Source organism: Pygocentrus nattereri, chromosome 21 (genome assembly GCF_015220715.1).
Source record: "Pygocentrus nattereri isolate fPygNat1 chromosome 21, fPygNat1.pri, whole genome shotgun sequence".
Lineage (NCBI taxonomy): Eukaryota > Metazoa > Chordata > Actinopteri > Characiformes > Serrasalmidae > Pygocentrus > Pygocentrus nattereri.
In genome coordinates, this window is record NC_051231.1 from 18,486,318 (window position 1) to 18,499,955 (window position 13,638).

Genomic DNA, 13,638 nt, shown 5'->3' on the forward strand with positions numbered 1-13,638 from the left:
ATGTCACTGAAGTTCTTTAGGAGTGTTTATCATACAAGATTTAACCTGCTTATATTGCACTATAACATTAATCTTATGGAACATCATTAATCTTGTGCAGTGAAATACATACAAATACATTTTTTAAAAAGAGTAAAAAAATTATACATAGAAAAACCCTCTAAAAATTATGAAGTTACAGCACTTTGCTATGAACTGATGAAGTTATGATTTGACGGGTCAAAATATGTGTGTGCTGCAATAATAATAATACTATTAATAATAATAATAATAATTATTATTATTATTATTATGCATAATATAATAAAATAAGTGTTATCTTTTTTAATTGGAACCTGAATTGCTATAGAATGAAAGTGAGTGACTGCACGAGACATCAAGAGAACTAGACAAGTAACATTTAAATGCTCAATGCTAATGGAAAATCAGAATACACAGAAAACAGAATACATGCACAATTTTGATAGCACAGCTAACTGCTAATTAATTAATAAAAGTTGAAAGCAGAGAAAAACTTCAAATCTGATCAGCAACCTTTTTACTAATAAGAACTTAACTGTTAATACCATGTGTGTCTCAGAATCAGACATGGATCATGGCCTCACTAGACCACTGGGTATCAGGGTCTTTGTAAGCCCCCTTCATACCCCAAACTCTAATGACAGCACCAAATATTATAGATAAAATAGACCTGAAAAATAACATTTATAAACAGTTCATGTTTGTTTATGTGCACTTTGACCAGCAATGGAAAAATGTGTTTGTGTAGTGGCCTACAATTTCCTCCCTACTGATACTGCTGCACATTTGATTTTAATTACTTTAATCATGGTGTATGGGTGTGGCCTGAGAGGCCTTTATTTCATTCACTTAAGCTACTGGATCATTGAATGTTTGCACCTCCTCTCACAGTCTTTGAACTATACCAGGCCTTGTAGTGCCAGGCCCCTGGCAGTTAGAGGCCCCTGGGCACTGGCCCTATTGGTCCTGTCAGTAATCCCTGCACCGCACAATCTGAGACTTTTAGTAAAATTTTCTACTAAAATAGTGATTAGCACTTGTTTCCATTGCCTGCACTGAACAGTGTTCACTGACAGTTTAAAGTCAACATGATGTATTTCTTAATGAAGCACAGAATCAAGGAGTGTCTCTGGGCTAGAGTATTTATGCTCAATGATAAGTGAGTACCTCTCCATGGATCACCACCTTATCGTGGTGGAGAGGTTTGTGTGCTTGAAGGACCCTAGGAGCTATGTTGTCTGGAGCAAAAGCTCCTGGTAGGGTCTCCCATGGCAAACTGGTCCTAGGTGACAGGCCAGACAAAGTGTGATCCATAACCACCCCTATGAGGACAACAAAGCAGGACTTGTGTACCCTGCCCGGATCAGGGTTACCGGGGCCCCACCCTGGAGCCAGGCCTGGGGGAGGGGCTCGCCAGCGAGCGTCTGGTGGCCGGGCATTCACTCATGGTGCCCGGCCGGGCCCAGCCCGAAGGAGCTACATGAGTCCCCCCTCCCATCGACCCATCACCAATGGGAGGGGCAGTAGTAGGGGTGCGGTGCATTGTGGATCGGGCAGTGTCCGAAGGCGTGGGCCTTGGCGTTCTGATCCTCGGTTGCTGAAACTGGCTTTTGGAACTTGAAACGTTACCTCACTGGCGGGGAAGGAGCCTGAGTTGGTGCGCGAGGTTGAGAGATACCGGCTAGATATAGTCGGGCTCACATCAACACACAGCTTGGGCTCTGGGTCCAATCTCCTTGAGAGGGGCTGGACTTTTTTCTTTTCTGGAGTTGCCCATGGTGAGAGGCGGCGGGCAGGTGTGGGCTTTCTCATAGCCCCTCGACTCGGCGCCTGTATGTTGGGGTTTTCCCCGGTGGACGAGAGGGTAGCTTCCCTACGCCTTCGGGTTGGGGAACGGGTCCTGACTGTTGTCTGTGCTTATGCACCAAACAGCAGTTCAGAATACCCAGCCTTCATAGAGTCCTTGGAAGGGGTGCTTGAAAGTGCTCCTCCTGGAGACTCGATTGTCCTACTGGGGGACTTCAACACTCACGTGGGCAATGACAGTAAGACCTGGAGGGGTGTGATTGGGAGGAATGGCCTCTCTGATCTGAACCCGTGTGGTGTTCAGTTTTTGGACTTCTGTGCAAACCACAGTTTGTCCATAACGAACACCATGTTTGAACACAAGGATGTCCATAAGTGCACATGGCACCAGGACACCCTAGGCCGCAGTTCAATGATTGACTTTGTTGTCGTGTCAGCGGACTTGCGGCCATGTGTACTGGACACTCGGGTAAAGAGAGGAGCTCAGCTGTCAACTGATCACCACCTGGTGGTGAGTTGGATCAGGTGGTGGGGGAAGATGCCAGTCAGACCAGGCAAACCCAAACGTATAGTGAGGGTTTGCTGGGAACGTCTGGCAGAAGAACCTATCAGATTGATCTTCAACTCACACCTCCGTCAGAACTTCGACCAGATATCGGGGGAGGTGGGGGACATTGACTCAGAATGGGCCATGTTCCGCTCCTCCATTGTTTTTTTTTGTGAACAATTGTTTTATTGTTTCTTTTCCTTTTTTTTTTCCCCAACCCTCCCGGTTCCCGCCCCCCCCTACTGACAGACCCCCCCGAACAAATCAATATACAGTCACATATAAGAGAACATTGCTGCCATCAATCTCCAGAGTCTTGAAAGTTCACTTGTGCAAGAGAAGCAGTTTCACCCTCTCAAAGGCGTCATGCCATCTTCCCAGAGTCCTGGCCTTAGCCCCGTGTATACGAGCTGTAGAAAGTTCCATAGATATTATGTCCAATAAGGTTTGAATCCAAGCAGTTCTGTGTAGCTTACATGTAGGGTTCCAGCGTTTGGTCAGTAGAAGTTTTGCCGCGGTAAGAGCTGCAAGCAGTAGATTTCTCTGCCATAGTGACAAGTTGAGGCTTGAGATGTTATTTAGAAAGAATAAGTGCGGAGTTAAAAAGAAGTCTTTCTCAATCAACTCTGATGTGTCAGATGTAAACTGATTCCAGAATGCTGATAATGATGGACAGGACCAAAAATAGTGCATAAAAGTCCCTAATTCCCCTAGGGAACATGAATCACACAGGGGAGAGCTGGTCAGGTGCATATGATATCGCTTTAAAGGAGTTAAGTATGCTCTATGTATAAATTTCCAAAGAATTACTTGATGATTCGGGTTTTTAGAGGATATAAATGTTAGACCCCAGATATGTTCAGTCGGGATGTCTTGTAAATCTGTGTCTAGGTCTTTTTCCCATATTGGGATAATACCCAGAGCAGTATAAGTAGATTTTAGTAGAAAGGAATAAATGTTAGATACTGAATTCGGGGTAAGGTCACTCTGCAAAATTAGTTTACGCAAAGGGTGTATGGGTAGATTGGCGTTAACTAGAATCCCATTTGCGTGGAGTACTGATCTAATGCGTAAATACATAAAAAAAGAAGTAGCTGGTATGTTAAATTGAGATTGAAGGTCCTGAAAAGATTTTAGGCCTTCATCATTGTATAAATCACAAATTTTTTTAATGTGCTTCTGAGACCACTGCGGGCAGCATAAGGGAGCATTAGCGGAGAGAAGATTATAATTGCGGAAAAGCGGGGAATGCCGATGCCATTTAACAACTGATCCAGTCATTTTCTCAACGGCTCTCCATATGGATATCAAATATGATATTATGGGGCCAAAGCGTAGCTTACATTGTCTAATAGATATGCCACTAAATAACAAGTCCTTAAGGGTGTGTGGTGCAACAAGCGTTTCTTCGATGGGTCGTCATGAGGTACAGAGATTTGAGTTAAACCACACTGCCAGTGGACGTAGAACAAAGGCTTGGGCGTATAGTTTAAAATTTGGTAAAGAGAGGCCTCCCTCCAGTTTACTACGCTGAAGAGTTGACTGTTTGATGCGTGGACGTTTCCCATTCCAGATATAATGAGACAATTTGGATTTAAGTTTATCCCAGAACCCAACTGGCGGAGAAAGAGGGATCATATATGAATAAAAATTAATGCGAGGAAGGACATTCATCTTAACTGCAGAGACACGTGCATGCAGGGAATTAGGAAAATGAGACCAATTAGAGAGATTGGTGTCTATCTTAGATAAGATGCCATTCAAATTTTTCGCCGCAACGTCAGTTAAAGACGGGAAAAATTTTATTCCAAGATATTTAAAGGAGGTGACAACCGGGATAATACTAGGAAGTTTCTCGGCACTAGGGTCATAATTAACTGGAAGAAAGCAAGACTTATTCCAATTAATCTTATACCCAGAGAAAAGACTAAAATTGTCAAAGAGGGTCAATATATGAGTGATGGAGCTGTTTGGTTTATCCACATATAATAAAATATCGTCTGCGTATAGGGATATGTGATGAAGCGTGTTGTTAATGATTATCGGTGAGATCAATGTCGACTGGCGGACGGCATGTGCGAGGGGTTCAAGGGACAAAGCGAATAGTAGAGGAGAGAGGGGGCAGCCCTGACGGGTCCCTCTACTTAACTGAAATGGTTGTGAGCAAGTTCGTCCTGTTAAAATAACTGCTGTTGGATTGAAATACAGAACTTTAATCATGTCAATAAAATTCGAACCGAGCCCCATTTTTTCTAAGACCAGCCATAAATAATTCCATTCAAGCCTATCAAACGCTTTAAGAGCATCTAAGGAAAAAACTGCATGATGGGAATCTGTTTGTTCCGAGGAGTGGATAATATGTAATAAGCGCCTAAGATTGTCTGAAGCGTTACGCGATTTAATGAAACCAATTTGATCTTGCTGGACCAATTTAGTCATATATGTCTCTAATCGGCAAGCCAGAACTTTAGCATATAATTTTATGTCAGAGCCTATTAAGGAGAGTGGGCGATAGCTAGCACATGAAGTAGGGTCTTTGTCCTTCTTTAGAAGAACAGATATAACAGCCATGTTAACTTGTTGACGAAAAAAACCTTTTTCAATGGAATATAGAATCATTTCTAATAGAAGAGGGCCCAACTCAGTCCAGAAAGTTAAATAAAATTCGTTGGGGATTCCGTCTAGACCGGGTGACTTGCCTTTATTCATACCTTGAAGTGCAGATTTTAATTCGTCGAGAGTTATTGGTTCAGCTAGTGAATTTCCCTCAGAGTCTGTGATGTGTGGTAGGTTAAGGGAGGAAAGAAAGGATAAGGTGGCGTCATTTTTTGAGTTTACTTCAGATGTATATAGTTCTGAGTAGAAAGACTGGAATGTTTCATTAATATCGGCTTCGTCTGACATGATCTCACCGGATGTAGATTTAATAACCGAAATATTAGCAAATTTCTCGTTACTATGCAATCTCAGAGCCAGTAAGTGGCTTGGCCTACTTCCATGAAAGTAATAATTTTGCCTTGATCTTTGTATAAGAAATTCTGCCTTATGTCTAAGTAACTGATTGAGTTCTTGCTTTATAACAAAAATTTCTTTTACTGTATCGTCCGAATATAGAGTCTGATTAGAGTTCTCTAGAGATGTTAACTGCGCTTCAAGATCAGATATCTTTTTAAGGCGTTGTTTATTATTCCATGAAGCATACGATATTGAATTATTTCTGATGAGACCCTTTACCGCATCCCAGAGTATACGTGGATCATCCACCGAGCCCTGATTTATTGTAATAAACTCCTTTAATTCATTTTTGAACTGTGCACAGTAATCTTTATCTTGTAATAATTTGGTATTAAAGCGCCAACGTGGTGCCCGTGGTGGCTTAGGCGTTATAACTAATCTAAGAAAGTTACTATTATGGTCTGAGAGAGTCATAACCCAAATATCAGCCATGGGAGCTAATGGAAGAAGAGTTCTAGATATAAACATATAGTCTATTCGAGAGTATGTCCTATGCCTAGACGACAAAAATGTATATTTCTTCAGGGATGGGTTTAGAGAGTGCCAACAATCTACTAGAGAGGATGAAGATATGCACTGTCTGAGTTTATCTGCACACATCTTCTGCAAATAAGATTCATTTTCTCCGGACCGATCTAAGTTGTGCGACATAACTGCATTCATATCTGCCCCTAGCACCACCTCACAGTCTGACAAGTTCAAAAGATAAGCAGATAACGTAGAATAGAAACTTGGATCTCCAGTGGAGGGGGCATAAACAGACAAAAACGCAATCTTTCTATTAGCGACCAAAGTCTTAACGTGAGCTATTCTACCCTCAGTATCACCGCCTTTCTCCAATATAGAGATCTGTAATGTCCTACGTATCATAATCATCGATCTCCTAGTTTTACTGCCCGCAGCAGAGTGAGAAATCACTTCGTAAAATTTATTATTGCATCTGTAAACATCTTCTTCTTTTAAATGTGATTCTTGAATTAGGGCTAAATCAATCTTTTTCCGTCTCAGTAATTCTAAGCAGCTCGTACACTTATGAGGGTCGTTTAGACCATTAACATTCCAGCTTAGGATATTTAAGTCAGTCATAGCTATCGAATATTAACTGCACCGTAAACATAACCGCTTCCCAGAGAGCACAGGTAGAACATACTACATAATTAAACTGGAGTCTGTCAGGAACCCACCCCCAAACCCACCCCAATAACAACAGAATCCCAAAGAAAACCCATCCCATAAAACTACTGCAGCCTGGGCAGACTAATAGCCCAGGTATGCCTCCCTCCCCTTCAGCAATCCGTGGCAACCACATTGGTCTATACACATCAAGGAGCTCCGCTTCTTGGACGTAAAAGGAGAAAAGTCGGGGAAGAAGCTAAGCGTGGATCCGCCATTGAATCTTACCGGCCCGTGCTTCCTCGCTTCGTGTAGGATCAGATCTCTATCTCCGTAGCGGAGGAGCTTTAAAATGAAGATTCTCGGTTTCTGCCGGTCAGTGCTTGTCTTGCTGTATATGCGATGAGCCCGCTCGACTTCCAGTTCTTTACCCGTTAGCAATGGAAACCACTGCTGTAGTGACCGCCTGATGAAGCCTACCGGGTCGTCTTTTTTGGCTCCCTCAGGTAGCCCCACTAACCGGAGATTATTGCGCCTACTGCGGTCCTGCAGGTCCACCACCTGTTGCTCGAGAGCTTCCAGTTGGCGAGCATGATCATTGAGGGTTTTCTTCTGTATTCTCTGTTCGCCCATTAACTGGTCGAATTTCGAACACAGCGAATGAACTGTGCTCATATGAGAGGAGAAGTCCGCCCTCAAAGCTGCTAACTCATTTTTCAGGATGCTCTCCAGTTTGGCTATGGCGTCCGCTGTAGTCGCCATGTTAGCTTGATCCGCGGAGTCGTTTTGTTTCGGGTTCTTCTTTGTTGGAGAGGACGTTGGAGTCAGGTTAAGCTGTTTTCGAGTGGAAGCCATGAAGGAGAGTCAGATTTATTGTCCGAAAATAGTGCCAAAATGAATACACATGAAAATAAATCCACTAAAAAGGGCTGGGGTTGTGGAGCGCCAACGTGCGTGCGGACCCATGAGCGCGTCACGTGATTAGTCCCGCTCCTCCATTGTTGAAGCGGCTGACTGTAGCTGTGGTCGCAAGGTAGTTGGTGCCTGTCGGGGCGGTAATCCTCGAACCCGGTGGTGGACACCCCAGGTGAGAGATGCCGTCAAGCTGAAGAAGGAGTCCTACCGGACATGGTTGGCCTGTAGGACACCAGAGGCAGCTGGCAGGTATCGACAGGCCAAGCGATCTGCGGCTTCAGTCGTTGCCAAGGCAAAAACCCGGGTGTGGGAAGAGTTCGGTGAGGCCTTGGAAAGTGACTTTAAGTCGGCTCCGAAAAGATTCTGGCAAACCGTCAGGCGACTCAGAAGGGGAAAGCAGTGTGCCACTAGCACTGTATATAGTGGAGATGGTGTGCTGCTGACTTCGACTGAAGACGTCATTGGGCGGTGGAAGGAATACTTTGAGGACCTTCTCAATCCCACCAACACATTCTCCAGTGAGGAGGCAGAGTCTGGGGACATGGGAATAGGCTTGTCCATTACTGAGGCTGAAGTCGCTAAGGTAGTTAAAAAGCTCCTTGGCGGCAGGGCTGCAGGGGTGGATGAGATCCGTCCCGAGTTCCTCAAGGCTCTGGATGTTGTGGGGCTGTCTTGGCTGACACGCCTTTTCAACATTGCGTGGACATCGGGGGTGGTGCCACTGGATTGGCAGACTGGGGTGGTGGTGCCTCTTTTTAAAAAGGGGGACCGGAGGGTGTGTTCCAACTACAGGGAAATCACACTCCTCAGCCTCCCTGTTAAGGTCTATGCAAGGGTACTGGAGAAGAGAGTCCGGCTTATAGTCGAACCTCGGATTCAGGAGGAGCAGTGCGGGTTCCGCCCTGGTCGTGGAACACTGGACCAACTCTTTACCCTCTCCAGGATTCTGGAGGGTTCATGGGAGTTTGCCCAACCAGTCCACATGTGCTTTGTGGATTTGGAGAAGGCATTCGACTGTGTTCCCCGGGGTATTCTGTGGGAGGTGCTTCGGGAGTACGGGGTACATGGCTCTTTGCTACGAGCCATTCAGGGCCTGTACAAACAAAGCAGGAGTTTGGTTCGCATGGCCGGCAGTAAGTCAGACTTTTTCCCAGTGAGAGTTGGACTCCGTCAGGGCTGCCCTTTGTCACCGATTCTATTCATAATTTTTATGGATAGAATTTCTAGGCGCAGTCAGGGGATGGAGGGTGTCCGGTTTGGTGACCTCAGGGTCACATCTCTGCTGTTTGCAGATGATGTGGTCCTATTGGCAACATCAGGCCGTGAACTTCAGCTTTCACTGGATCGGTTTGCAGCCGAGTGTGAAGCGGCCGGGATGAGGATCAGTACCTCCAACTCCGAGGCCATGGTTCTCATGCGGGAAAGGGTGGAGAGCCCTCTCTGGGTCGGGGATGAGCTCTTGCCTCAAGTGGAGGAGTTTAAGTATCTCAGGGTCTTGTTCACGAGTGATGGTACAAGGGAGCGGGAGATTGACAGGCGGATTGGTGCTGGGTCAGCAGTGATGCGGGCTCTTTACCGGTCTGTTGTGGTAAAGAAAGAACTGAGCCATAAGGCAAGGCTCTCAATTTACTGGTCGATCTACGTTCCCACCCTCACCTATGGTCATGAGCTTTGGGTAATGACCGAAAGAACGAGATCGCGAATACAAGCGGCCGAAATGAGTTTCCTCCGCAGGGTGGCTGGACTCTCCCTTAGAGATAGGGTGAGAAGTTCGGCCATCCGGGAGGGACTCGGAGTAGAGCCGCTGCTTCTTCACGTCGAGAGGACCCAGTTGAGGTGGTTCGGGCATCTTGTTAGGATGCCTCCTGGATGCCTCCCTTGGGAGGTGTCACAGGCAAGTCCACTGGGGAGGAGACCCCGGGGAAGACCCAGGACACGCTGGCGTGACTATATCGCCCAGCTGGCCTGGGAGCGCCTCGGAATCCCTCCCAGGGAGCTAGTGGAAGTGGCTGGGGAAAGGGAGGTCTGGGCTTCATTGCTCAGGATGCTGCCCCCGCGACCCGAACCCCGGAGAAGCGGAAGATGATGGATGGATGGATGGATGGATGGATAAGTGAGTATAGTGGGAAGACATTTTCACATGATTTTGGAATGTGTTAGCACATGGCATTGTGGATTGTGTACAGCTGCTCAGCCAAGGAAACCCTTTCTGTGAAGCTCCTAATGCACAGTTCTTGTGCTGATGTTGCTTCCAGAGGCAGTTTGGATATCAGTAGTGAGTAAGGCAACAAAGAATAGGCAATTTTTTACATGCTACCCAATTCAACAATCAGTAAACTTTGTGAGTCTGCATGGTCTAACACATTGTCGCTGAACTGCTGTTGCTCCAAGATGCTTCTATATTACAATAACAGCGCTTACAGTTGACTGGGGCAAAACAAGCAGGGCAGACATTTCACAAACTGACTTAAAAGTGACATTTGATCACAATTCCACCTTTAAAGTCCCTGAGCTCTGATTACAACCTACAGTCAGTGTTTGTGTATGGAGATTGTGGAGATTTGCGTGGCTATGTGCTTGATTTTATACATCTAATTAATATTAGATTCCAACATACTTTTGGCCATATAGTATATGCCTTTTAAATGACATGATATGTCCAATGACTATTAAAGTAAAAAAGTTCAAGTTCACTTAAAGTTTGTGAAGAACTGCTGATTAAGCAACTACAGATAAACACCAATGAGACTTATTGTAGCTAATTCTAGCTAATTATCTAGACCCCATTTAGCTCTCATAGTGATAGTGTAATAGATTAAACTAAGTAGCCATTTGGAACGTCAGCACAAGGTGGAAGAGAAAAATATAACAGGGATTTTTTGTAGTCAAACAAGTTCAAGAAAAATGCCCTTTTGGTCTCGTATTCCAGAGTAAAAATAAATAAAATTATCTGTCAATGTGCATATAAATCAAAGAGTTCACTCCTATATTATTTTATTTACCTTTTTAATGGCTGTATTATAACACAATTTTAAGTATGTAAATGATGCACAGTGTGAGCCAGCCAGGATAAAGTGAAGCCTCCACCCAAAAGAGTTAGTTGTATTGTGGTGTTACAACTAAAATTAACAATGAGAGAAGTACATACCCGTCCTTATACATGCAAAATAGTTTATATTTTTTGTTTTCTGCATTACAGAAAGAATTCAAATAAAATATATTACAGTTTTACTGTGCTGATTTCTTCTTTCACACAGTGTCTTTTCACTAATGATATTATTTGTATTACTAAATGTAGGTTAAAAAGCTTGTCTGTTTCAATCAATAAAACTGATACTGATTTTTCTACTAACTGTTACAACTAGCCCCTCAGTATGTGCTCATTCGAATTTCGGCTAAATTATTCTCGAAGTTTAAGATTTCTTCTTTTAACAGAGATGTGCTTGTATATAAAATATTAATGTTGAAAAAAATGTATTCATTTTGCTCAGATGCATTTAAAAACAAATAAATAAAAACGTATGAGCCCAGCTTTTCCCCACATACAGTCGTGCGCAAATGTTTGGACGCCTCGGTCACATTTTGCCTATTTTTCTAATTGAAAAAATAAACAATCTCTACAGAGCACAAACTTCCGATTTAATATATTGGAAAATACACCAAAAATGTCTTTTATATTTTATTTAAGTTCCCTGTGAAGGAAGAGCTTATTTTGACCTGAAAAATCTGTAAAACATGTTTGACCAGAGCATTCCAGGTTTTGGATACGACTGAACATGATGCCTTATTCGAACTAATTGGTCAAGTGTCTTTAGCAGGGAGCATATTTTAAAAACCCTTTAGGAGATGAGCACTGATGAATTAAATCCCGCCTATAGACAACTACTAAAACACCGCCAGTGTGCGCTGAGAGTGTGTGTTATAAAGAAGGCGGCGCCTCGTGTGCTTTAAATCTGCTCACCTCCTGGGTACACAACCCTCACACACACTGTCGTTCTAATTGAACTCCAGAGACACAGAGAGAAGAGGCTCGCCTGGATTGCCTGGATTGTAGTTTGTTTGTCAGTTTTTTATTAGTAAGCTTTCTTTAGTGCTTTTTCTTTGTTTGTTGATGTGAGGTGCACCGAAATGTCCGTGGATCAACTTTCACTCCTTGAACCTCTCGGTTTGGACTACATGGACTTCAGGCTGGATCTATGCGCGCTCCCCCGTTCACGGGCTACAGGTTCTGCGTGTACGAGCCCACCCAGCACACCCTGCAGCTCCGTCCCCGCGTCCCCGAGCGGCTTCGGCGTGGACGAGTTTTACTGGGCGGGTGCATGGCCGCCACCGCCGCCGCCGCCGCAGCAGCAGCAGTTCAAGCAGGCGCACACGCACGCGCAGTTCGCATTCCCGCAGCGACAGCAAAAGCAGCAGCTTCTAAATCACTATCAGCGAGCGGAGTTCGGCGCGTGCAAGTCTGCTGCACAGTTTCCTGCCCAAAACGAACAGCTGCGCGCGCTCCAGTGTATACCGGACCAGGTTTCGGAGCGCGCCCGCCCGCAGCGCCTCACCGATGAGCAGCTCGTGTCCATGTCTGTGCGCGAGCTGAACCGGCGCCTGCGTGGCGCGGGCAAGGAGGAAGTCGCGCACCTGAAGCAGAAGCGCCGCACGCTGAAGAACCGAGGGTACGCGCAGTCCTGCCGCTTAAAGCGCGTGCAGCAGAAGCGCGCGCTCGAGCGCGAGAAGTCGCACCTGGTGGCAGAGGTGGATGAGCTGAAGCGCGAGCTGAGCCGCCTGCTGAGCGAGCGCGACGACTATAGGCTGCAGTGTGAGAGCCTCGCGGATGGCACAGCACAGGGGCTCACGCTGTAGGGCACAAGCTCACCCGGAGATTCATTCGTTCATTATTTCATCTAATTGAGAGATCCGAGTGTCTTGTATTGACTCTCTCCAGAGACTCTGCGGATTCTGTTCCACAGCTTTAAAGGACCAATCCAGCATTTCCCGCAAAAATATGTTTTCTCCGGTTTTCCAGTGTTTTAAAATGATGTTTGTGGTTATGTTGTGAAATGTTTAAAAAGTGGAAATCTCCTTCACATAGACATATTTGTACACTGGCAGGAAAGATAAAAACATCTGTTATTACGCCACGCAGAATTAAACAGAAGTGTTTATGTTAAAGGTCATTGTCTCAAGAACGTTTTCCTCTAAGGTAAGACATGTACGAAAATGCTTCCCATAGGCGTCCCTACAGCTGGACTGAACATAGGTCAGATGGTCTTGTCCAAGTGCAAGCACAAAGACAATATCGTGTTCTCAAGTTATTGTGTGAATTATTTTCTGAAATTTATTCTCAGAAAATTTTAAAACAAAATCATTATTTGCCTATTAGCATCTCAATGAATACATGTGAGAGGGATTTTTGTGCTGTTTCTTACTTTAAAACACATTCCATTAAACAGCTTTCACGCACAAAACACAGGACAAGTATTTAGTGTTTCAGTGATAAAGGAGCAGACATTATTAACTAATCTTTGAGTGTAGCTTTAAGATGCTCAACTGTGCTTGAAAATCCGTTAAATGCGCTAAAATAACGGTCAGTCATCTATATATCAATGCAAATCAACAAGGTTTAGGCACTCTGTGTCAGCACACAGCTAGTGTTTAAACTGAAGCTGGGCTCCGAGATCACTATTAAACTGAACTGATGTTTTGGGCATTTTTAACTTGTACATTGAACATCACCGGAGACTAGTTAATTTTTTTTTATTGGAGGTAACCTTTTCCTTTTAAATAAATTTTAGAATGTTTCACTTATTCATTCCTGTGTGTGTGTGTGTGTGTGTGTACATACTGTGCAAAAGTCTAAGCACATTGCTACTTATCTGGGTAATCCAGCTGTTTGTCCTTGTAAAATACATTACATTTTATCATCATCATATAATTAAAATAGGCAGTTGCAGTGACATGAATTAATACTTATTGAATAAACGTATTTGTTTGGATAATGCACATCCCCACCCAAATCCATTAAGGGCCCACAGAGAGTGACCCACAGCGTGTCACTGCAGTGCTGAGAACAATCCACCACTCATAGTAGTCATAATGACAATATATATTTGTAAAGCGACCTTGGGTTTTGTGTAAAGGCGCTATATAAGTTCAACTTATTATTATTATTATTATTAGAAAACGTAGAGAAAAATAAAGAAACTTAGATTCTCTACAGTGGTGGTGAT

At 44.2% G+C, this 13,638-nt stretch overlaps 1 protein-coding gene across 1 annotated transcript; it reads left to right on the forward strand.

The window, feature by feature from the left end:
• The first annotated feature begins 11,407 nt into the window (after positions 1–11,407).
• On the forward strand, positions 11,408–13,220 carry mafbb (v-maf avian musculoaponeurotic fibrosarcoma oncogene homolog Bb). The gene has a single exon (XM_017719177.2). It carries the CDS (start codon positions 11,546–11,548, stop codon positions 12,269–12,271), a length of 726 nt encoding a protein of 241 aa, XP_017574666.1. The 5' UTR covers positions 11,408–11,545; the 3' UTR covers positions 12,272–13,220.
• The last annotated feature ends 418 nt before the right edge of the window (positions 13,221–13,638 follow it).